Below are 25644 nucleotides of genomic sequence, written 5' to 3' on the forward strand. Positions count from 1 at the left end.
TCTTGTCAACTGTTGAGAATAGGCCACTTCCCCCTTAATTGAACTGGCTCATTAGCCCTGACCCCCCCACTTGGTAAGGCAACTCCCATCTTTTCATGTGCTATAATATATATTCTGCTTACTGTATTTTGCACTCCATGCATCTGATGAAGTGGCTTTTAGCCCACAAAAGCTTATGCCCAAATAAATTTGTTAGTCTCTAAGGCGCCACAAGGACTCCTTGTTGTTTTTACTTCCATATATGTCACTTTCACAAATCTGAACCAGCTAATTAACTGATATTATCTCTTTCTGTTACTATTTAACAAAAACAGAGAAAGAGAAAACTTCATTTGTTATTCATTTCCCATAAATAATCACTTGCAGCTCATTCTTGTTTTGAGCTAAACATCTGCCATCTACTTTTCTTTCCTTTTCAGTGTAATTTCCTTATGTAAGCTTAACGTCAGCAGACATTATATTGCAGGTCTGTGACAGTTTAACATACTTATGACAGAATAACAACAGCACTGTTTATATTGTTGATATTAATAAGACATTTGAAATTAAATATTTAGTGTTTTGGTTTGTGTTTCTGTTGATTGGTATAAAAATTTAAAGCAACCAAAGAAAGAGTAGAATCCCACAAAAATTAGATCAAAGGTTGCTTTATTTTATTCATATTGACCAGGTTCTTGCTTTTGAAAACATGACCAAGGACACAGTAATAGTCAATCAAAGTAAAATGTCCTTTCTAAATTAATATATATTTACAAATCATGCTAAAATAAAACTTACTATTGACTTATGTTTATGGTGTTGTTGCAGCTGTGTTGGTCCTGGGATATGAGAGAGACAAAGTAGGTGGTACGTTTTACAGGACCAACTTCTGTTGGCGGAAGGGACAAGCTTTCAAGATTAATTTATGATCTTTTAGAATACATATTCATCCACAATGTCTTTGTACGCTTAATGACTTAAGGTGTCAAAATAAATCAACAGCACTGATTTGACAGGATTTATCTATCAAGCATGGGCTGTATAAAAACGTGTAGACTTTATATAGTTTAGCATAGCACTGCTGGTTTATAGAAATATTATAAAAAAACCTAAAATATGTATTGAAAAAGATACTCCTAGCTGAGTATTATTTTTTGATAGCATAGCAACAACATATGCTAAAATGAGTAAAGATTTACAACAGGGACTATGGAAAGGCAAGATGATTTGAAAATAATGAACACAAATGATAGAAGAGGTTAACAGTAACAGATGCTGAGAGAAATTTTGGAAGATTAAAACTGATGAAGAAAGCAATAATAGTAAAAACAAGTTTTATATTTAAATTATACCAGAAGATGGGTTCTTTAATTATGTTTTCCAGGGATATCAGGATAATAACAGCAAAAGTACTGAGGTTATTTCACTGTTACTGTGACCTTAGGCTATACAGTGTACTACAAAATCACAGCCATGAAAAATTATGAAAACAGGTCACATGATCTGGTAAATCATGCCAGTTTTCAAAACTAATATAATGACCTTTTTTGTTGTGTGCCATAGTGTACCAATGCCAGATGCATTCTGTGATGAAGGCAGATGCAGCAGAGGAATGTCAAGCTGTAATGCAAAGAGCAGCGGACTCGTAGTTGGTAGGGTTCCCAGTTTTGCCTGAGTAAGGCCTGTTGGATTGGGCAAAAACCAAACATTTATTCACTGATTTATTTACCTATTATTTCACAGACCTGGTGTGATTATTTTTATTAATGCTGTAGAGATCACAACCATCAAAGGCAGGAAAGAGGTTAAATGAAAAGGCAACAGTCACAGTGTTAATATGAGAGAAGAGTGGTACATTAATCAGATTAGTACTAAACAAGAGGGACTCACGGAAGAAGGCACAGAATGATTACAGGACTGAAATATAGATGGCAAGCAGGAGTGTCCCGAGAGGCAGATGACTTTTATGGTATACCGAACACCTATGTGTAGACAAACAGTCCGATGAGTAAAATTCCAAATAATATCAATGATTTCAATGTAGTGACCGACATTTTGAAAATGAAGTGTGTAGGGGAAACGATCCATGTCATCTACTAAAATTTGAAGTCATGATTCATAATCCTTTCTGCTCCTAACAGAACTGTATGTTGTGCAACTGGGTTCACAGTTCAATCCCCCAAACTTCTTTTTTAAGAAAATACAATATTCTTACTCAACATTCATCTACTCAAGCAAATACTGGGAAAGACTCATAGTCAGCCAGGCAGGAAGTTAGTTAATAAACTGCAGGCAAAATCTGGATTTATTTTATTATAATTATAATTAATAATGTATTATGGTGATTATGGTTTGGCTGAGAATAAACAACAGGGCAGCCTGAGCTGAGCGTAAAATGACTGCCAAATCCTCTGCACAAGTAACAGATGGTACAAGCGTTTTAAGGAAGCTCTAAACATAAGAATGCTGAAACCATGTGAAAAGGGATTCATGTCAAGCACAGTGCAATAAAAATGCATTCGAGCTGGGTAGTGACCAAGGCACATAAGAGGTACATTCATGGAGACCCAGCCACTTAACTTCTTGGACGTGACCCCAAGCACATGGCTTAATTTATGGAGAGATTCACAGAGATAAAATGTAACTAAATGGAATGCTTGGCCTGAGGTCTGGCACATTACTGAGAAAGGATAAAGTTAAAGATAGTGTTGGAGGAAGAAAGATGGGGTGACCCACTTCTGCTGATTAGTGTGAAAGTAAGGAAAATGTCATAGCTTTTTGATAGAGTGAGCCAAATTCTGTCCTGAGATAAGTAGAAACAACTTGATTGACTTATAAAACGGTTGGATTTGGCTTCAGTTGGGCTTTTTATTTTCTGGCTACACAGAATGGCTTGTAAATCATTATCACTCACTTCTAAATTATTTTTCTACTTTTCAGGGAATTAATTAATTCTGTTTTCTTACATCTAACCTGCTTTAGTTTATATTACTTCCAAAAAGGTTCAAACTTTAAGAATGCACCTCAGATGCTCTCCTAGTGAATCCCAAAAGGCAACAATAAGAGTGCAGGGTAGAAGGGCAAGATGATAAATAAAAATATAATTCAATCACAAAACGACCACCAGCTACATACAAATGCACACCCACTTCAAAAGATTCATCTGCTCAAGCTGGAACTTTGCTTGCACCTCAGGAAAGACAACAGCAAATGATCCATGCAAATGGGACTTTAAAGATAAAAAGTGTCCAAGTAAGAAAATCTACAATACAAGAACCATGGGACTATCTTAAATTCTGCTGTTTCCAATGTCTCTTCATCCATTTCTCTGAGATGACATGACTCATACAGTGAAATGATCTGCTATAATGAATCTTTTGAGAGCTAGGTGTATATAGCATTATGTAAGCAACTCTTGAACTCTGACAGACATATTGGATGTTCATGTGTTTAAAGTTGTTATAATGTTATGAACAACCTATAAGTTATTTAGAAAGAACTCTTTCGTGCTAGGTTTCCACATGGGTTGGTGGGAAGGGGAGAACCTTCCTCCACTAGTTGGCTGTCTGAGAGTCCCAGGGAAAGAGGCAGAGGCCAGCTGTAGTTGCTTATGCTCAAATAAACTGGTTAGTCTCTAAGGTGCCACAAGTACTCCTTTTCTTTTTTCTTTTTACAAATACAGACTAACACGGCTGTTACTCTGAAACCTGAGTAATCATTAACACCATAGGGCTGCTTCTCCTCTTCTTACACCACTGTACCCAGATTGACTTCATTGCAGTGAGTCCTCTTTTAGCCACGTATGTGAGAGGAAAATCAGACCCAGTGCATGCATCTGTCATAACTAGCATTTTCCCCAAGAGAAACCATTAGCCCACCTGGCTGGAGAGCACTGTGCTGCCAACTGAAGAATACAAAAAGTCATAAAGGATACAAAGGAATTAAAGGTGTCAGGGAAAACCCAAGTGCAATTTCCATCAGGAACTTGGAGGCACTTTCAGCAAAAGTTGTTGGCTGTAGTAATGGAGAGAATATAGAAAAAAGCCCTTCCTGGATGCATGCTAATGTAAAATATCTATCGGCAGTAATGTCAAGATATTTTCTCTCTGCACATAGCTGCCAATGAAGTGCTTTCCAACTAGGTAGGCAGGGGCAAAAAGATCATGCAGTAACGTCATGAAAGAGGCATTATGGCAAGGCAACTGGTACTTTACTCTCTCTTAAGGAGTACATATATGTCCTTCATAACCTCAAAAGGCAGATATATAGGACTATAGACCTCCCACCTAAGTTCCCTGTAGAAGCTATTCAGTGCCACACAGGTGCTCGAGGAACCCGCCGGGGGACCTGCTGCAGCTGTGGGAGGGGCGCTTATCCTCCAGCCCCAGAGCTGCTGTGGCACAAAGAGGCGCCTCTCCCCCCCCCAGCCCAGATGCTGCTGCGGGGAAAGAGAGCTGAGGGGAGTTCTCTCTCCCTGCCGTAGCCCCTGAGCACGCTCCTGTACCCCAAACCCCTCATCCATGGACCCACCTTAGAGCCCACACCCCCAGCTGGAGCCCTCACATCCCTGCACCCCAACCCTCTGCCCCAGCCCTGAGCCTCCTCCTCACAATCTGAACCCCTCGGCCCCACCCCCACCACATGAATTTTGTTATGTGCATAGATATGAAGGTGATGTGTCACACATCACCGCCATATTGGTGCACATAACAAAATTCATTCCACACCTGGGTGGCAAAAATTAGAGTGAGCACTGCCTCCCACATGAAAGTATAGCATGTAAGTGGTAAGTCAAACCTTAATATAAAGTCTTTTTCTCCCTCAGGGTATGAAAGTAATATCCACAACACTACTTGAGGATAAAATCAAACTGTAAGTACACTCACTATGATGAAGTATGGAAATCCATCCCACCAGTCAGAGCAAGGGTCACACCAATCTTTGCATTGTTTTTTCCACCTAGGCTTAGTCCACCTAGTGCACATTGTTGAAATGCACAATAATTTATGTTCATTTCGTTAGAATGATCAAACACAGCTCTCTTGTGCATCAGCTTCCATTTTGGCAAACATGAGTTCTGTGGTCACAAGAACTCATAAAAACAAACAACCGTTTTTGGCACTTGAACATCATATTCTCATTCTGCATGGTGGCATAGGATATACTTACAATACATATAAAAAACTAATTTGAAGGACCATTATTAAAGTTGCAAAGTTAGGAAATGCCAAAATTAAGGTTGCTCAGGCAACCTTAATTCAGCCCCCATGTGTATATGCATTATCATATAACCTTTAATTACATGACCACTGACTATTTTTTCCACAGAACCCCTGCCTTATTTAGTGTTCAGGAGGAACTTAGTGATCAGCTATTCAATATTTTATTTTCTTCTTATTGTTTAATGTCTGGCTCTGTGCCTTATTTACTGGGCACTATTCGAACGCTGCCCTGAAGACAGAATTATTAATTTCCCCAAGGGCTTTTCTATGGTGCTAATCATTATAGTATCTGAATGTTTCACAAACAAGTTAATTTATGTTCACATCTGTGAGGCGAAAGGGTGGTATTATCCCCATTTTACAGATGGCAAACTGAGGCACAGAGAGAGTAAGGTAAAAAGTTTCCACTAATTTTGTATTCCCAATTTAAGATGGCCAGGAACTCATTTTTTCAGGTTATTTAGCATTATACAGCTCTTTATATGTCCAAAGTACATCTCCCATTGACTTCAGTTGTGAGTGCGGAGAACTTTTGCAAATCAGACCACTGAGTATCAAATCGGCACCCAGAAAATGAAGAACACACAAGGAGTGGTGACCTGTGAAAAGTGTGGTTTAAGTGACTTGCTCACAGCTACTCTGCTGGAGTGCCGGGATAGAATTCAGTTCTCTAGGGCAGCATTTAAGTGCCTTGACCATGAGACATTCCTTTGTCTCCCTGAAAACCCCTGCCTCATTCACTAGACACCTTCCAACCTCTTGAACAAATGAAGCAAGAGTCTGACAGACACTGTCTCCTTTACTACACACCCCAATTCATCCCTAGAGCAGACTGATCCTGTGCACTGAATGAGGCTAAGGCTTTTCAAAGAAAAGGTCACCATAACTTTTTTAACATGGGGAAAAAATTGTGTTCAGTCCAAATGGTTAAAATTTGGCAAACAGGTAATTATAAGAAACTGAAAATGGTCTTATAATGGGAAATGTCTAGCAACCTTAATAACTGGAGCTGCAGCCAGGCCCCCAAATAATATAGACTAGCAAAATATTTATGTACATAAATAGTATATAGAAGACATCCATACATATATTATGAAACACAATTTCTAGAGGTGTTCACAAACCAAAATCCCTGACTGGAGTCGAGAGCTTGGAAAGCGAGGAAGATCTGGACCCTCACTCTGCAGTGGATTTGAGCTAAAAACCTGGGTCAGATTACTTCTGAAATTTTGGGTGGTTTGAAATTGGTATCTGAATGTTGCAGCATGGGCCCATCTCTAACAATTTTGAATACCTAATGCTAAACTCATCCTGTCTCTCCCATCTTCCAAACTCTCCATCCTTTTTCTTACACATGAAATTTAAGCTGCTTCTCCTCACAGTCAAGGCTCCACACAAGTCCATCCTGACTACATCTCATCTTTCATTTCCTCCTCCTCCCTCTCTTATTGCCTAAGAAAACTCCAATCAAATTATATATATTCCTCTCCTACTCTTTCCTTTGCATTTCCTTCAATGCTTGGAATTCCCTTCCTTCCCTAAATGAACCTCTCTTCTTAGATTCCTCTTTAAAACAAACTTCTTTGGCAAAGTCTATCCATGGTAATTCATTTACAAAAGAAAAGCATTGAAAGAAAAGTAACCGCACCTCCAGATTAAAACCATCTTTTTGTACATTATATGTATTCCTTGACTAATCCAGATTGTACGAGCCTTGCATCATGAACATGTTTTCCTCAGACAATTTAGGAAATTATAAATAATCAGAAATCCCAAGGATGGATTGACCTCATAGAGTTGGAGGTCATGGGAGCTGCTCCAGCTAATTTGCTGGGTTTGCAAAACCAGTACAAATTTGTGAATCTTTCCCGCCCCCTGATAAAACCCTCTCTTTGTTTCCCCTAAAGTGAAACTTGATTTTTAAAAGATGGACAAAAACCACACCCTGAATTCTCAACACTGCCAAGCTCTGCAGCTGGATTTTGTCTCTGGAATGGTCTGGACTAAAATCCAAGCTCTGCACAACTCTGAGCTCTGCAAAAGATGGGTTATGAATTTAGACCCAGACTTGGTGGCTTGAGTCCATCTCTGAAAAACATATTTTTTGGCTAAAGGAAAAGGGATATAAGATCCTCTTCTGAACGATGCTTGCACAAGTGAATCTCTGGTATACATGCTGGGCTGGACTGTGCCTGGATTTTGCACAGGTACACAATGAGAGGATGATGCAAGGAGTCTTCTCCCTTTTGCACGCCTGCACAGAAGCTGGTTATAATTTCAGTCCCTGCATCCACAGAGGCTGCTTTCTTCTAGCATCCCTGGGGGTACAAAGTAGATGGAGAGCTGAGCAGAGTTGACACTAGAGCTCTCCATGGAGCATTTGGCACTATGCTGCTCCAAAAGCAGGGTGGTGGCCATCTTGCACAAATGAGTCCTGTATATATTGCTTTCTGCCCCCAGCTCTGCTCCTTCCCTTCTCCTCCTTTTCCCTGTGTTAGCTTTTCACTTTGCCAGCTCTGTGCGCCATTTTCACTCTAGTTGTTTTTCCCATGTATCCCTGTTTACAAGACTTACCATAAAAAATCATCATGTCCTATTTCGGAGAGTTTAACCCCCAAACTGCACCCCCATTCTGGACTCCTTGACGTTCTTCCCCCATCCTCACAAAATGGATTCTTCCCCCATCCTCACAAAATGGATTCTTCCCCCATGTTCTCTTCCTTTTGACAGACTCTTGTTCCCAGGTAGACTTTTTTCCCCACTTACTGTGGCATTAGGTCCTCTCAATCCTGAGGGCTAAGATCCCAATGAGCCATGAATCCTGCCATCATCCACAGCTACTCAGGAATAGCTTTGAAATGCTGGCAGGTCTGAATGATGATCAGACCTTGTCTGTAAGCTCCGATAGTTTTTATAGGAAAAAAAGGTGTTACCTGTCAGCATCCACTGTCACATCATGCACCCCTCTTTGGATTACGTCTCGGGAGGCAGCTAGGTCTGGTATTCGGTTCAGACTTCTTGTATACAGGTTGAGTCCTCCATCTGTCATGTACCTGAAAATAAATGTCTGGCCAATCAGTAGGAAATGGAAACATCTGGCAATTATGTTTTGTTCTACAGCTAATGGGCTGTCGAATTCAGAGCTCAAAGTAAAGATTTTCCCACCTTATAGTACTTTTGTATTAATACTATCAGGGTATCGCCTTTCATCACACTGTCTCCCTCACAAAGAGATTAGCCTCTGCCGCCACTCTTGTTATTTCTCTAGGATTTTTTGCCTTGTTTGTGTTTAGCACAGGAAAAAGAGTTGTGCTAAATCTTAAAATCTTCCAGGTCCCTTCATGAATCTGTCTTGCATTTTACGATGCTGGCTGAAGGCAACAGCACCAGAATTAAGAAAAAGCATAGTTCTGATAAAAGCAAGCATTTCCATCAGAAAGGGCGAACAGAAGGCAGAGCTTACGAATCTGACTTTACAGTCCTTACTCTGGTGCAATCAGATAGTCAGCTATGCCAATAGTCTTAATTGTGCTCATGAAAAATGGAGGCTAGCTTTTAAAAATCTGACCATTTATGCTGTCATCTTTCCATGTGGTGGCTTCATACTGCTTTCTTCATGTTGTACTGAATGAAATTTATAAGGCTAAAAATTACAGCAACCAGTGTGGTGCTGCTTAATGTAAATCACTAAAGACTAATTAAAGGTGATTGAACTGTAAGCCGCAGCAAGAATTTCTGAGATTCCTACCTAAAACTCAGTCATATCTTTAGGGGCTCTATGGTCTTTAATTAAGCACCACCACAAACCTGTGTAACCCTCAAGATCTATGCATTACTCTCCTAAGAGACCCTATTATCATATTGCCTTGTCTCCCATGCTCCCCCTTTCCTCATCCCATTCCTGGGTTGTTGTCTCATCCTGTTGTTCTTGTCTTAAGTGTAAGATCTTTGGAGAAGACGCTGCTTTTGTATAGCACCATGCAGCTGTATGATACTCAACAAGTAATAATATCAGGCCAGTTGTATATTGGTTCAGTCCCTTTCGAGTCCCTCTGAGAGCTGTTCTAATTTAAGCCAATTGCCACTGGGTTCATGGGGCTAATACAGCAGCCTGGGATTACCAGAGCACATGGCCACTTTGCCAGCAGCCAGGAAGAGGCGGCACGGAAATGGCTATGCCAATTGTAGGCCACTGAAGGATCCGCCTATGCTAAAAAGATCCTGCCATGGCTAGCTAAGCTGACTTCTGAGCAGCTTGGCACAGATATTGCAGCGCTAAGCTGCTGCAGTGCAGCCAAGGATTGTGGCTTTAGTTTGTGAGCCCCTATGTACTTTTTGGCAAGCAATACCTAAATTCTGCAGCAATTTTGAGTATATTAAAATGCGCCGGGGGCGGGAAGGATGGTTGTTGTTTGATTTTTTTTTAATTAAACATGAAAACATCCACAACATATGTCCCTTTGTTAAGAAGTCGTTCCCAATCTGAAAAGTACTGTAAATGTGCAACCCCTTGGTTTCAGGCAGTCTGTTTGAAGACTCCAGAAGATAGCACTGTGCTGGATTATGTTTGATTCACACATGGAAGGTTTCCCTCACAACCACAGACGCTAGATTTTTTTTTTTTAATGAAAGCTTAGATTCTGGAGCCAATTTATGGAGCAGGTGATGAATCATGTAGTAAATACTGTAGTTGTGGAACTGCACATTAAATACAACTGTGGCTAGAACACAACCCGGTCTGTAAGGTGTCCCCCTCATATAAATAAGGGCCATGGTAGAGAGGCTTAACTTGTGAAGCAGGCCTTCCTCGCACTAATTCCTAATTACTGATGGATTCTTATCCCCAAGTGTTTAAAGTAATTAAAGTGAGAATGGGAGAGGGAAAAGAGATAAGTCTTTACATACCTCAATGGATCTTGACTTTTCAGAGCATATTAATGTGTATTTTAATATCTACTGTACCTACAGTATGTTAGCTGAGCACGTTACTACTCATAGTATATTGAGTCATCCTTACTACCAACGTAAAGAAAAATCACACAACACAATGACTTCATCATTTTCTAATGTGATAAGCTAATTAATACATTTCACATCAAGCATTGCAAAAGCTCCTCCTCTCTTTTTTAACAAAGCACAAGTATAACATACTTTTCTTTATGAAAAAGGGAACTTCAAATATCACTGTGCAGCATTTCACACACTCCTTTCTACTTTGATACAGCAGGCACCACTAAATCATTCTGAGCTGTCTTCTTCCTCTTCTTTTTAGCTCATTATTTAAATCCAGGCAGAGGCATGGAACCTCACTTAAGACGGCCAGCAATGCCATAATGTGGATAAGTTGTTGGAATAGTACATCCTGTTTCACCATCATCCATTCTTTAACACTTGTACAGAGATCAGTTACATCAGCTCCCCATCATGCTTTGTCTTCCACAGGCTGGTGTGTAGAATTGCTGCGGTTGTTAGTGAAAATAGTTCCCCATACCACAGAAAGGCAGGCAGGCAATATACTAAGCTAGACATTTTCACATCCACAGTCACTTGCAGAATGGGTTGTGACACTAACCTGCCCCATCAAAGTGCCTCAACTGTGACCTGCAGAGGCCATCTCTAGGGTTCGAGTAACTCAGTCTCATGTCCATTCCACCTTTGATATCTCTGATAAGATTGTCAGCAAGAGTCCCAATTTGAGCTAAGTGTGATGTGATGTGGTCAAATGTCCCCTAAGAATTAGATTCAGACCAACAACTAATTTCTCTTAAGCCACTGAATAGCCTTCAGATGTCAACAATCTTTAAATCACTTGTGATTAATGGGCTGGATTTGATCTACTAGGTATAAACTGGTGAATTATGTCCCATAATTTCCTGTGTCCCATGTTTCCAGTTGTCTGAGCAGACAGAATTACTGTGAAGCTCTGATGTCCACTAAAAGCACCCTGGAATATTATAATGTGCCCTGTACATAAGACACCCTTTAAATTGCGCTTTGCCTGCTATACACTATCTGGTACATTAGGAAGCAACAAAGAGTAATTCAAATATTGATAATACTGAAAATGAGGCCTTTTGTCTTAAATTATATATTGGATTTCTAGCCCTCAAAGCAAATTCTTAGAGTTTAAATTACTTAATACAAATATGCTTAAGTGGCAAATGAGTATAAGGCTCCTATCTGAAGTCCCAAAGACAAGAGTCTCAGAGATACCCACAAATCAACCTGGAATATCATCTCTAGCACATTTGTATTTAAAATAAAAAACATTAAGAAGGTCTTTTTAAGTGGAGCCAGGACATGGAATCTCTATATGCAAAAATTACAGTAGTCTACTCTCACCATCCGCTTGAAATCAGTCCCTGAAAATCAACTGAACAAACACAAATAGGATGCAGAAATGAAAATAATTGTCATCCATTGCTCCTGGGTTAACCAGAAGAAAATAGTGACTGACATATTCCTATCTCCAAGGATATTCCTACAGTTCAGAAATGATATGCACAGTTGAAGAACTGAGGTAAAGGCCAGTTACACAAGACTATAACAGACAGCATCTGACATGCAAACAGCAAAAGTCAGGCCTGTCAGCAACTGCCTTTCATCAGCCCCATCTGAAAATACACTATGTCATCCAAAAAAATGTAAGAAAAATACTGAAAAAGCCCCTAAGGCACAATAGAACAAAACAGGTTTTACGAAACAGTTGTGGAAACCTCAATAAATACTTTATCTTAATGCCTCTAAAAACCTGCTCCTGCTCACCCAGAAGCTAATACCAGAACTCTCATTGACTTCAATAGGGGACAAACAATAGTTAGAACAGCACTACCATTTTGTTTAAGTATTATGTAGTGTCCACAATTCTACATTTACCAGGTTAGATTTCTTTATACAAAATCCAGTTCAATTTGCCCTGTCCTGCATTAGGGTTTTGGCTGGGTAAAATGCCACTTACCCACTATTGATGTCATCTGTTCTGAGGCTTTTCCCAAGAATGTCCCCATCACTCATGTAACCGCCAACGTCAACTTCAGAGGACACGTCCAGATCACTGCTTCCTTTTTCATTCATGTCAATCTGTGACATATTCCCGAGGCGAGAAACAGCTGCTCGGCGAAGAGGTGTGGTATACATGAATCGTGAGGGGTCAGTATGTATGAAGCGACCAGCACTACTGCGAGGGTAACCACTACCTAAGGATGGGGCATCTCCTGCCTGGAGGCGAGGACTGGCCTGGCCAAGCCTCCAAGTCACAGGCGTGGATCGGCTTGTCAAGCTTGGTATACTTCTCCCATTCACTTCGGTTGTCACAGTGCTGTCAAAAGTTGTCTCCAATGTGCTGCCAAACAAAACGTAGAAGTCAATTAATTGTGCTCTCTCTCTCTCTTTCTGAGAAATAAAGATGAGCAAAAGTGGCACGGATAGGTGGGGCGTAGAAATGTAAACCAGGTATATAATAACCCAACACTTTTTTCTCTACAAGATTTTTTTTTATTTGTACACATCAGAGATTTAAAACTGTAGACAAGCTTCCAAATGAGTCCTGAGATATTATTTACAGAAGGGTAAACATAACACTTACATCAAATTATTATGACAAGAACCCCAGACACACAAATATTATCAGTGTGAATCTGAATATTATCTTCACAAACTGCACTGTTAATTTTCCCTTGCAAACCGCTAATGGTAAGCCTGCAGGTCTTGACTGCAAGTATTGTTCCACACTCCAAAATGTAAGGAGTCCATGCACAAATAGTACCTGTGGCTTATCTGGGTCCCTCTCAGGCTGGACATAGTTTCTTCCAAATTCTGTCGCAGATCTGCTATATTCTTTACTGTTCGCATTCTTCTTGTTTCTGGGTCTTCCCCTGAAAGAAAACAGAAACAATAATATAAATTCTGTGTGGGTGTGCAGTCACGTGCACATATGGTATGCGTGTGTGTGTATACAAATATAGGTATAAACTAACATATGCATGTGTGCGGACAACTATATACATGATATAATTTATATATGTATACACATACATATCATACCTATCATTTAAAATCTGAATATACACAAGCTCCCAGAATGTATTTGTAGATGTGTCCATCCATCCACCCACATACAACATGCACACACCCATCCTGCCAATAATATTGCGCGCACACACACAGCAAGCATAAGTTTTGTGGTGATTAAAAGCTCATTTTAAAAATAGCAAGTTAGTGGAGGGGTCTCGATAAGGCTGAAAAATTATGAATGATACTCAGACTTACAGTGTTTTCGTTTTGTCCCTGTGGGGATTGTGGAGACTAAGGCCCCGATTTAGGAAAACATTTAAACACACACTTAAAATCTATCGCTATTCAGGAAAGCACTTAAGTTAAGCCTGTACTTAAGCACCCTTCCTCAGTAGGGATGCTTTCCTGAGCTGGAGCCTTATTTCCCATAACCCTCAGAGTGGACATAAAACACTAAGTCCCAATAAAATTCATACATTTATAGATTTTAAGTCCAGAACGGACCATAATGATCATCTAATCTGACCTCCTGCATGACAAAGGCCACACGGTTTCACCCAGAAGTTCCTGCATCAAACCCACAATTTTTTGCTATACAAAAAATAAATAAACCCACAAAGACAAAATGCACATAGTGAAATACTGTGTTACCCAGGAAGAATGTAAAAGCCTAACAAATAATATCACATATAAAATATAATAATTACAAAAATTACCAAATATTTAATATACATTAAAATCAGAAATTAATATATTTTTTAAAATGGTATAGTTTATCTAGCAGTTTTTGTTTATTTTAACATAATCATTTAACTACCCTGTATTTGCATTTCTTTTCTTTTGAAGAGTATAGTATTAAATAACATAGAGTATCACAGATTTTGTGGTTTATCACGCCCAGAATGTTGCCTATGACAGTGTCCCATTTGTGATGCTTTGTGGTGGGTGGGGGTGGGCATAATTCTAGCAATTTGTACAATTCTGAACAAATGGGGAAAACTATTCCTCCCTGACTCCAGGACTGATCATTTTATGCCCTTATACATCACCTGATTAACCCCAGTTTAGTCAGCATGCTACAAATGTTATCATCAGTGATGAAATTGTAAAATCCTTTAAAAATAGGTTAAGTATTATTTAACTCTAAGTTCAGCATTTCCCTGGTAATTCCATCTCAGGATTCTGGTGATATTAAGCAACTGCTTTGGCTTCGATCTCATATTTGCTGATGTCAGGAGAACACCTTGTGAATCTGAATTCAACATGACACAAAAGAGAAGGTCAGAAACACAAGGGGAGAGAAAGGACAGGGTGATAACAACATAATCTTATGTTTACTCAGTAAGGCATGTACACTTCTTCGTACTGCTGGCTTTTTTTGTGTTGTTGCTACCGTTTGTTCCCCTCATGTCCTGTAGGTAAATTTATAGGTGAGATCTAAACATAGAATGCATAGAAATATCAGTGATGGGAGGAAAGGGTTTTGTCACTGGTAGAGCAGAAGAGTCAGAGAGAAAGGCAAGAGAAAACTAAGTCCATTATTAGAGATCACCAAAAAAAATTTGGAGGAACAATTTTTCACAGGAAAAGAAAGTTTCATCAAAATTAAAATATTTTGTGGGTTGGTGTGAAATTTGCCAATATTTTCGCTGGAAAATTTAGAAACAATCCTTTTGACATTCTTGTTTCATTGTGACAACGTTATTTTCACTTTTATATTATATTAAAATATTAATGTTGATACTATATTATGCTATATTTAATATTATATTACACTGTTTCAATTTTATTGAAATGAAACAATTTACTTTAACCAAAATAAAACATTTTGATGCTTCCAAAGAGAAAACTTTCTGAATTTCTGTCCCATGAGGAATTTCCAGAAATTGACTTTTCATTGCAATTTGGAAGGATTTTTTTTTTGATGTTTTAATGTTTAAATGTTGGAATTTTCAGTGGAACAGAAATTCTGTTTTCCATCCAGATGTAACTACAATGTAGATAGGGGCTATGAGATCTTAAAGTAGGTGTTTCAAGGCAAGACACACCAGGCAATGAGCAGTCAGCAAAGAGACTCAAAGAGGTGCACAACGAGACTGAAACAATGAAAGAGAAAGATTATTTTGTCAGCAGAAATCTAGATAGGAAGAAGGGGGTTTAATTAATTGAATAATCAATGTGGAGGTGATGAAGGAATGAATAAACTGTAGTGAGGGACAGCCTAAGGCTGGAATTGACACTAACTGCTAGCGAACCACAGAGGAAAAAATATGGTTTGGCCACAAATGCTATTTAACTTCTAACAACAGCTGAGGATCCAATAAGACCTCTTAGTTAAAAAAAAATTAAAAAAAAAAAGGCCCATATACCTCCCATTCATCCAAAGAATGTAGAATTTACTATGCTATTTTCCTCTGCCTGCATCCCTCAACCCACAAGAATCACCTTTGTTTCACTGGACTGTGGATATACATGCATACAGCAGTCATAATTAAGAAGTCAATATCCACTAACAGTTACCACACCGTGGTATCTATGATACCACAGTTTCCTATGTATTAAGGAATGAAAATAATGTGTCTTAGAATGGGAAGTGTGGAAGCTGTAAGGTATCATATGGCAAAAGCTGAATATATATATGTGTGTTATTAACCAATAGTTATTGCACATTAGTTAAGGTTGCAATCAGGTTCCATAATAATTTTAACTCCACCCCTAAACTGTTTTCATCTGAAAATAGCCCAATTTACTGGAAAGGCAAAGGAAATTTGGGCTACAGGTCACTAATTTTTTTCTCCAGTTTGAAATTTTGGCTAGAGGTACATTCCTTTGGGTTCATGTTCTAACTCAGTTCTGCATCCTGGTACCTGCCTACCTACCTACCTACCATCCATCCATCCAACAAACGCTTCAGACATTTTTGAAACCGTTACAACTGAAACCAATGTATTTCCCAGATAAAACAACTCCTTTCCTCCTTGGTAAGTGAATGCAGTATAGTACCAGTCAGAGAACTCTGTGGGCTTGTCGACAGGCAAAAATTGTTCTGTCTTAATTATACCAGTATAGTTAAAGTGGTACAATACTTCAAGTATGGACACAGTTACACAAGTATAAACATCCTTATAGCTTATTCATGTACATGAAGAGGAATAAAGTATACTGGTATGGGCACCTTTATACCAGTATAACAGCATCCACACTAGGGGTTGTTCCAGTATAACTATTTCTGTAAAAATCACACCCATCTGAAATAGTTAGAGCAGTGGAAAAAATGTGTGTAAACCCAGCCTTATGTCTGATGCCAATAGCCCCAACTAAATAAAGCACTTTAGCATGTGCTTAACTTTAAGCATATGAGTAGTCCCAGTGAAATCAATGGGACTATTCATATGTTGAAGGCATCCATTTAAGTACCTTTCTGAAATCAGGCTTATATGTGTATTTTGGATTTGCTTAAATGTGGTATAGTATGTTTTTGGAAGGTTGGGTCTATGACTTGCACTGTGAAGGTGAAAAAAAAAAAAAGGCAGTCTAGTCCCGCGGTTCTCAAACCCCATCTAGTCCAGCGGTTCTCAAACTTCATTGCACTGCAACCCCCTTCTAACAACAAAAATGAATACACAACCCCAGGAGGGGGGACTGAAGCCTGAGCCTGCCCAAGCCCGGCCAGCCCGGGTGTGGCGGGGAGGGGAAGCAAAGCTGAAACCCAAGGGCTTCAACCCTGGGTGTGGGGGCCTGTAACCTGAGCCCAGTTGCCCCAGGCGGTGAGGCTTGGGCATTGGCTTCAGCCCTGGGCCCCAGCAAGTCTAACGCCAGCCTTGGCAACCCCATTAAAATGGGGTTGCGACCCACTTTGGGGTCCCAATCCACAGTTTGAGAACAGTTGATCTAGTCTGTACATGGTGGGTGGAGGCAGTACATTGGGATTTCTATATCATGTGGAGCAGTGGATGGGGAAATGGTGCGGGGAGTAATTGTTTGTGAAAATAAGACATAATATGCACGTTATTTTGAACATAATGCAAATTGGGATGGGGAAGGTCAAATCTCAGTTCTGTAACTGGATGGTAAGAAGGAAGATATGGTGTGAGGGAAGACTAGGACTGTGGATCTTGTTCATTTGTAAAGGTTTGTAGCCCATGTTGGAAATGTATATAATATATAATGGGATGGTGTAGGAGGATTTCCTTGTCTGTACACTGAAGTAGGGTTTAGAGCTGTGAGGGGGCAGAGGTAAGGCCGTTCTTAGACTGTGCAATATCCATACTTAACATGTGTATATTTATCTGAGGGACGGAGGATATCTGCATATTTATCTGCCTTAACTATTCATTTCCATATTCTAAAATCTTTGGATTTTAGAATTGCCATGTTTTTATTTGGGTGTGTTTTTTTGTGTGTAGTTTTTTTTAACATTATTGCTAATATTTTCAATATTTAATATTCACTGTTACTTTATCCTCTCCCTTTCCCTTGTTTGTTTGTTTCTACCTGTTGTCCCTTGTCATATATTTAGAATATAAGATACGTTGGGTAGGGCCTGTCTTTTTTTATTGTGTGTGTACAAAGCACATGATAATGGAGTCTTGATCCTTGAATGGGGCCACCATTTGTTTCCCTCAAAACATAGTATTTCTCTCCCAAAATTAACTCTCCAAAGCTCAAGAGGGCAATATTCTGTCTTGGAAATATGACATGTTTAAAGTCTATTCTCCTGTAATCTTTCAAAGAAAAGGCCGTTAGAAACTGAATAATCCCCCATTTCCAATGGCACAAAACTCTTTGTTTCTAGCACAAACAGATGAGAAGATATCGGAATGAAATTGTAACATTATTATGTAAAGAAAAGTGATTTAGTATTACTTCTAGAGGTTTCTAAACTGTATTAGTTTTAATTTCTCTCCTTCTTTTAGGCATTTACTGGTGGGCTTATGTTACTAAAGTGAAATAGCTTTACAGGTAGGAAAAAAGAAAAATAGAATCAGTAAAAATAATTAAAAGGGTTCTAAATTTTTTTCCCTTCTGGCATGTCATGTGCAGATTACATGAGGGTATAGTATGAAGATTTTATTTGCACTCATCTGGAGTGACCTCCTTCACTCATTCAAGGCTTCAACACTCATGATTAATGCAGACATCAAAAACTCTTGCATAGAGCAGCTTTATAGCACACTAAACCATGGATTCTCTCTGCAAATATCTACATCTCTCTCTCTCTCCCCTGTTTGAGATACAAACACAGACAATCAAAATCATCATTTTTAAAGAAGTCATTGTTCAGGTATGTTAGACTCCCGGTAGTGATGTTTGCCGTTAATTGCTTTATCAATAACCCTGATAATGATCATTCCAAAACTTACATGCTGACTATAATTAAGGCTGTGAATTTGTTACAGAGGTCATGGAAATCATGGATTCTGTGACTTTCTGGGACCTCCGTCACTTCTGCAGTGGCTGGTGTGGCTGGCCCGGGGGCCATCTGAGCAGCTTGGGCAGTCCCTGTGCCAGCCGCACTGGCTGCTGCTGGGGGCAGTCTTGGGCCATCACGGCCCCCACAGCAGCAACAGGAATTTGGGTGTGGGAGGGGGCCCAGGGTTGGGGGTTGGGTGCTGGGTGCGGGAGGAGGTGAGGGCTCCGGGTGGCCGCAGTTCCCGACCAATGGAAGCTGCGGAGCCGGTGCTTGGGGTGGAGGCAGCGCGTGGAGCCCCCCTGGCCGCACCTCTGCCTAGGAACTGAGGGAGGGACATGTTGCTGCTTCCAGGGAGCCATTCGGGGCTAGGTAGGGAGCCTGTGAGCCCCGCCAACCATCCCCCCCCCCCAAAAAAAACCAGTGGAGGTCCCAGGCTGCTCCCCCCAGAGCACCCATGGCACCCCCCCGAGCATCTGTGGCACCCCGGCCCCCCAGCTTGAGCATCCAAGATTTAGGGGTATATAGTACAAGTCATGGACAGGTCACAGGGCGTGAATTTTTGTTTACTGCCTGTGACCTGTCCATGACTTTTACTAAAAATACCTGAGACTAAAATGTAGCCTTAACTATAATTAATGCCTGAAGCAGATAATAATAAAATAATAATTTCACTTATATAGAGCCTTTCATCAAAGTATTTCCAGATAATAGTAATAATAATAAGCTCCCATGTAGAACTTTTCATCCTTAGATCTCAAAGCACTTTACAAAGGAAGGTATAATTATCCTCATTTTGCAGGTGGGGAAATGAAAGCTCACAGAGGTGCAAGTGACAGAGTCAGGTATACCATTCAGATTTCTTAACTAATCTCCATGCAAAAAGTCAAACCTGGCACCTCAGTGTAAAGTACTCTTGGTCCTAAATGTTAAGAATATATCTAATTTCTATATTAGTTTAAAATGAAACATTTTTACTAAATTTTACTTTCTTCATAAATTACATCCTAAATCTTTAACTCCAGCCTGAATCCAAATATGTACCAGTAGGAAACCTACAGACTAGATACACGCTACACAGCCTTGGCAAAAGACGCATACCATTCAACCATTTTCCTACACAACAGCAAAAAGCTTCTGAAATGAACACTTTGGACAACCCATCCTTCCAAGGAATGAGATGAAAAGTAATACCAGCAGCTCAGAAGCTTTTTGAAGCTCCCACAACTGTGAAATTTAGATGCTTGCTATCACGAATTGATGTAGCTAGAATGTGAAGCTTTGGCACCCACAATTCTATTGAAATTCCATGTTTATGGATGAGATTACCTGCAGGGCGGAGGGAAAATGTGAGGATAAAGTCATAACTAGGCCATAATATTGCCTACTAAAACAATCCTTGTTAAGAATCCAAGGAGCCTAATTTTACATTAATGAGAAGGAAAGTTATTCAAACAGAAATAAAATATTTATTAATAAACTGTTAACACATGTTTCACTTTATTTTTAAAGAGCTAAGAAAACTGTGCTCAATTATTCACGTACCGTATTGCTGCTAATGTACCTATCAAAAAAGATTTAGAAACTGGTCTTCATTACCTACACCCTTTAAAGCTAAAAGGAACAAAGGAAGCAAGAGAGGAATACTCTAAAATTCAATTTTATATACTACTGCAAACAAACCCAATTCTGTCTCACAATATTACTGTCAACAACAGAAGTCTGCTCCATGCAGATCTGTTCTAATACTTATGTAACTTTCTGCCTTTTCTTGTGTCAACCAGAAATTAACTTACCTAATATATCAGTGTAAAGTACTTGTTCTAGGTCGCCCAGCATTGTCATTATGACATCCTCATCCAGCTGTGCAGTCCCTTCACGGAGGCAGCCTTCTTCTTCTTCCTCTGCCCAGTTCCTGCTAGTGAAATTTGACTTGCAGGGGACATTTTCATCATCTGATTTGTCCCTTTCCTCATTACCAACCTCAAAACCTGCATCTGTAGGCTGGCCTCCAGATCTTCTACTTGACTTATTGCTTCCAGCAGGTGGTAAGACTTCAGTTTCCTGGGGTGTTGCACTGCTGGTATGGTGAAGAGAGTGCACCGACTGCGAGAGCAACTTGGACAATGAGATTCTATCTCCAACTTCTGCCTCTCTCTGATGACAATTCTGGCTAGACTTCGAGGCATTTCCAAACCAGTTCTCCCTGTATGAGTATCGTCTCTTCTCCCCTTCACTTATGAGTGCAAGGTTGGTCAAAGACTTCTGTTTCTGAAGACGAGCATTCCCTCTTCTTACATCCTTGCCTTTAAAGACTGATAATTCAGCAGGTCGTTGCATCCTTTCAGCTAAAGCTTCACCTCAGCTAGATTTCATATTCCTAGATCTACAGTAGCTCAGATCTTTAAGCAGGTCTCAGTACCTTTCAGTACTGTACGATGCACATACCATGTAGCACATCTTTGCATTTGTAATGAAAAGCAAAGCTCAAGCATCCAGTTTATGGGCTGTAAATGACTAGACAGGCACAGTCATTTTCTCTAAATGTACATTGCTGCCTGGGCTAAGCCGCTTCTTTCCAGTCACGTTAATCTGCAATACTTACAGGCATTTTTACTTGAATTTCTCTCAAGCAGAAGAGAGTTGATCAAACACTCTGTTCCCACATAGAAGTAATCCCAAAAGCCAACTGCATTCTCCCCTCTTCATCCAATCACCAGTCTCATCAGAATGATGGGCCTGCATCTCTCTCTACAGCTGCAGTGTTCTGAAATCCAAAGTACAGCGCAAGTACTGTCTTGTGCTTTTTTCCCCTCTCACCAGATCATGACCGATCCCAACGCACAGCTCTTTACTTTAGATGGGCTGACACAGAGCTGCAAGTACAGCCTACGCGTCAGAGCTCAATAAGAGCCAAAATTAACCACTGAAGCAAAGCTCTGCACAAGCCTCCTCACATTTTAGTATTCAACCTGCATTCCCAGATCTATGACTCTTCCCTGCTACTGCAGTGGATGCTGCTGGCTGCCATGGCAGCAAACATCCTGGTGATTTAAACCGGAGACATAGAAGCCTCTGTCTAGTTTAAAATGCCACAGGTTTCAAGACACCGCTTCACCTGAATGGGCCGCTACAATATTAGCCCTAGCTCGCACTGAAATGCTATTTTTCTCCCTGGAAGGTAAGAATGACAAACTATTTGTTCCTTCTCTCTGCTACTCCCTTTGCGGACAGTTAAAAAGCAGATTTGCAAATGGCTCTTGAATCTTGCAATTTCTGCTGTAAATGAATAAATATAATTTAAGAGGATAAAGAAACTAAAGAATGGAGCCTGATGCTACCCACTCTGTGGCAGTGATTTATAAAGTGAGAGATTTCATTTCCTCCTTCAAAAAAATTCTTGGGATTCAGAAGCTACTATGGAATTATAAAGCTTTGATCAAAATCAAGGCTTCACAACTTCAAAAAGGAACCTATTAAATAAAATACTCTATGGAAAGAATACAATTTTCTTACAAAGCCACCCAATTTCAAGTCTAAAACAAAGTTCACAAGAGCTAAATGTTGCTTTTATACATAGAGACTAACATTTAAAATATATCTTCTCCCAGTGGGAAAAAAAATACTTGTATAAATAATTAAGATGCTTGAACAGAAAATTAGCACTAAAGTAGAATTTTATCCCATCTTTGAAACACAAAGGTTTACACAGGAGCAATCAGTTTGGCCAAATACTGTGCAGAAATGTCCAAAATAAATATAGAAATGCTACATAACAATACACTGATTCTGTCAGCATCATAATACACCTGTAACACACTGTATTGTGGGAAACCCCAGGAGTTAATGACACACAAGGACAGATTATTTGCAGACTTTCTATATTAGTAATAGATGGGCATTAAGAGTTGCCCCAGTGTCGTATTTGCTTTTCAGCTTCTCATTTTACAGCTGCTACTGAAGGTAGGGCTGGATAAAAATATATCTCCTAGCAACAAAATGGAGGGGTGCATTTTTTCCTGGGCGACTCCAACAAAAGAAAGAAAGATCTAATGATGTCAGTGATGATCACTTTGAAAACTAAATCACTGCTGGACCCCTCTGGACAAAAAGCGTACAGGAAAGAAAATGAGAGACTCAGATGGGAAGGCTGTTCAAAATGAAATGAACTAAAGGAAATCCAGCCCTACTCCACTTCCCCTGCTCCTCCAAAAAGAAAGAGAGAGAAAGAATGTCAGCAATGAACACTCTTCTGTTTGCACGATGCTAGTGGTCAAAGGACTATTTTCAATTGCTTCATTTTCAAATTAATGCAGCACTGGTGTGCAACGGGGAGAAGGCGGCAGTGTCTTTGTTCTTCAGGGTAAGCAGTAGGGCAGGACTCCTCCATACTACTCAAAATTGTTAATGGGCTTGCCCACACATATCATCCACAAGAGCGTGAAGTCTGAGAAATGCATCTAGTCCTCCAGCCAGCCACTGTGTATGCTGCAATCAGCAACAAGACCTACCTGGCAGCAGAAAAGTGTGTACTTTATCTATCGAGCGATCTAAAATAGGTGCAAATAGATAGATAGATACACAACAAATGAATTACATTTAAAATTACAAAAATTACATTTAAAATGTTACAGGAAAAGCAGTTTTATACAGCATGTTGGGGGAATGGAGGGTGCTGGTGAGTGAAAAATGGGGGAGGGAGGGACTTTGGGTTCGGGAGGGGGTGCGTGGCTGGAGGTTGGGGTGCGGGAGGGGGATCCAGGGGGCGCTCACCTCAGGCAGCTCCCCGCAAGCGGCGACCTGTCCCAGCTACTCCTAGGCGGAAGCACAACAGGTGGCTCTGTGTGCTGCCCCCACAGCTCCCATTAGCTGGGAACCGCAGCCAATGGAGGTTGCGGGGGCAGGGCCTGTGGGTGGAGGCACCGCCTCTGCCTAGGAGCAGCTGGGGCAGGTCACCACTTGCAGGGAGCCGCCCTAGATGAGTGCCCCCTGGATCCGGCACCCTGAGCCCCCTCCTGCACCCCAACCCCTGCCCGCCTGCACCAACCAGACTATAAACTGGACTTTCAATGAAGATCAGAAATTCCAGTTTATAGAGCTTTCCGGTTGGTGAAGTGCCAGATAAAACAGCTTATTTAGTGTATTAAGGTAGCAAAGTCAAGCACTTAAATGTTATAAATGTTACAATTAAGGTTTCCTGTGCAATCTTAATTCGCCCCTTTTTGTGCATATGTAATGTACTACAGATATTTATTGCATGATCAAATGCTATTTTTCCATGGGACCCCTGTCTCAGGTGCCCAGGTTATTACTATCTTCATCATCCCTAAAAATACATTAGATGCACACATGTACCTGGGATGAATGCACAGCAGAAAGAACTCTGAATTATGATAACTCTCCCTTTGTAATGATGATTTTAACCTACCCTCTGATCTACTATGTACCCCCGCAATGTGACAATACCTGAGACTCCAATATGGAAGAGTCCCAGGTTTATTTACTGAAATATAGTCTTCTAAAGCTCATTCTCCCATTTTAAATTTTAAAAAAAATATAAATGGAAACAAAGAAACATAACTAAAACCATGAACAGGAACAGGCTATAGAACAGAAATCACATTAGGAAGTTTTGAGATAGCAAACGTTACATTATATTCCTCAATTACATGACAATCTCATGTACTGGACCCTAAAGATGGAAGTGTCATTTTTAGAGAGGACAATAGGGAATTTTCCCAACCCCATGCTTATAGAAATAATAAACCTTATTTTGTATAATGCATTACATACAAAGGAATCTTAAAAATGATTTACAAATTTAATAATCTATGGACAAATTCTGTTCTCAGATAAGCACACACAACTTTCCTTGATGTTTGAATGCACAGTTTGGCCCTTTGTTAATGAATTATATAACAGAACCTCAAAATCCACAGAATTAGAACAACATGCTAAATTTAGTTAATTCTAAGTACATGTGTTCATGGTTTACAAAATCCTTTTCAAGTGTTTCTTTTAGAAAGGGGAAAAAAGTGCACATCTGAAAATACAAAGTTGATATGCTAATCCCACTGCTAATATTGGGATATAATTCTAATTCTTAAAATGATTCCTTGCCTCCTTCCTAACTTTTGTATAGTGCTTCCACATGAAACATCAGGAATGGTGTATTTATAATTAGCTAATATTTGCAACTTTCATGTATAATTATTTATGGTATTGTGATAAATGAAGGGGGTGGGGTAGCTTTTATGAACACCCAACCAGCTAGTAGCTATAAAATCCCTCTTAGTAGCTGTTCTCTATTTGCTTTACCTGTAAAGGGTTAAAAGTCTTACTGCTATGCATAGGTAAAAAGAAGTGAGTGGGCACCTGGCCAAAAGAGCCAATGGGAAGGCTAGAACTTTTTAAAATTGAAACAAGACTCCCCTTTTGTCTGTCTGTGGTTGTTCTCGGGGAGAGGCAGACAAGGAGCAGTTATGCTGTGAGAAGCTTGGGTCAGGTATGAAAAAATATTAGTATTATGCCTAGAAACTACTCATCTAAAACTCCAGATATGTAAGTAGATTAGGAAATGTCGAGGAAGACGCGTTTAGGTTTATCTCTTTTATTTCTTTATGGCTTGTGGATTCCTCTGTGCTAACCCCAGGTGCTTTTGTTTTGCTTGTAACCTTTTAGCTGGACCTCAAGAAAGCTATTCTCGATGCTTAATCCTTGTAATTGTTTTTTTTTTAAATCTAGCAAAAGCGTAAATCCCAGATGTATTTTCTTCTTCTTTTATTTATAAAATTTACCTTTTTTAAGAACAGAGCTGCATTTTTGTGTCCTAAGAGGTTTGTGCACGTTGTTTAATTAGCAGGTGACAACATCTGATTTCCTTTGTTTTTCTTCTCAGCTCTTCTCTGAAGGGGGAGGTGAAAGGGCTTGAGGGTACCCCACAGGAAGGAAGTCCCAAGTGCGCCTTCCTGGGTTCTCAAGAGGGTTTTGCACTTGGGTGGTGGCAACATCTACCAATCC

The 25644-nt window shown here is 39.9% G+C and overlaps 1 protein-coding gene across 12 annotated transcripts in view; it reads right to left on the reverse strand.

Annotated features, from left to right (window-relative positions):
- The window catches only part of NAV3 (neuron navigator 3), a 757820-nt gene that overhangs the window by 137999 nt on the left and 594177 nt on the right, over positions 1-25644 (reverse strand). For 10 of the 12 annotated variants that reach the window (XM_074941992.1, XM_074941993.1, XM_074941999.1 and 7 more), the window contains 3 exons: positions 12967-13075; positions 12160-12543; positions 8135-8254 (listed from right to left, as the gene is read on the reverse strand). In XM_074941992.1, coding sequence (XP_074798093.1) covers positions 8135-8254; positions 12160-12543; positions 12967-13075 — 613 coding nt within the window. Of the gene's footprint in view, positions 1-8134; positions 8255-12159; positions 12544-12966; positions 13076-20420; positions 21622-25644 lie in introns of those variants that run through there. The other 2 variants (XM_074942000.1, XM_074942001.1) reach the window with 2 other exon arrangements.

The sequence above is a fragment of the Natator depressus genome, chromosome 1 (genome assembly GCF_965152275.1).
Source record: "Natator depressus isolate rNatDep1 chromosome 1, rNatDep2.hap1, whole genome shotgun sequence".
Lineage (NCBI taxonomy): Eukaryota > Metazoa > Chordata > Testudines > Cheloniidae > Natator > Natator depressus.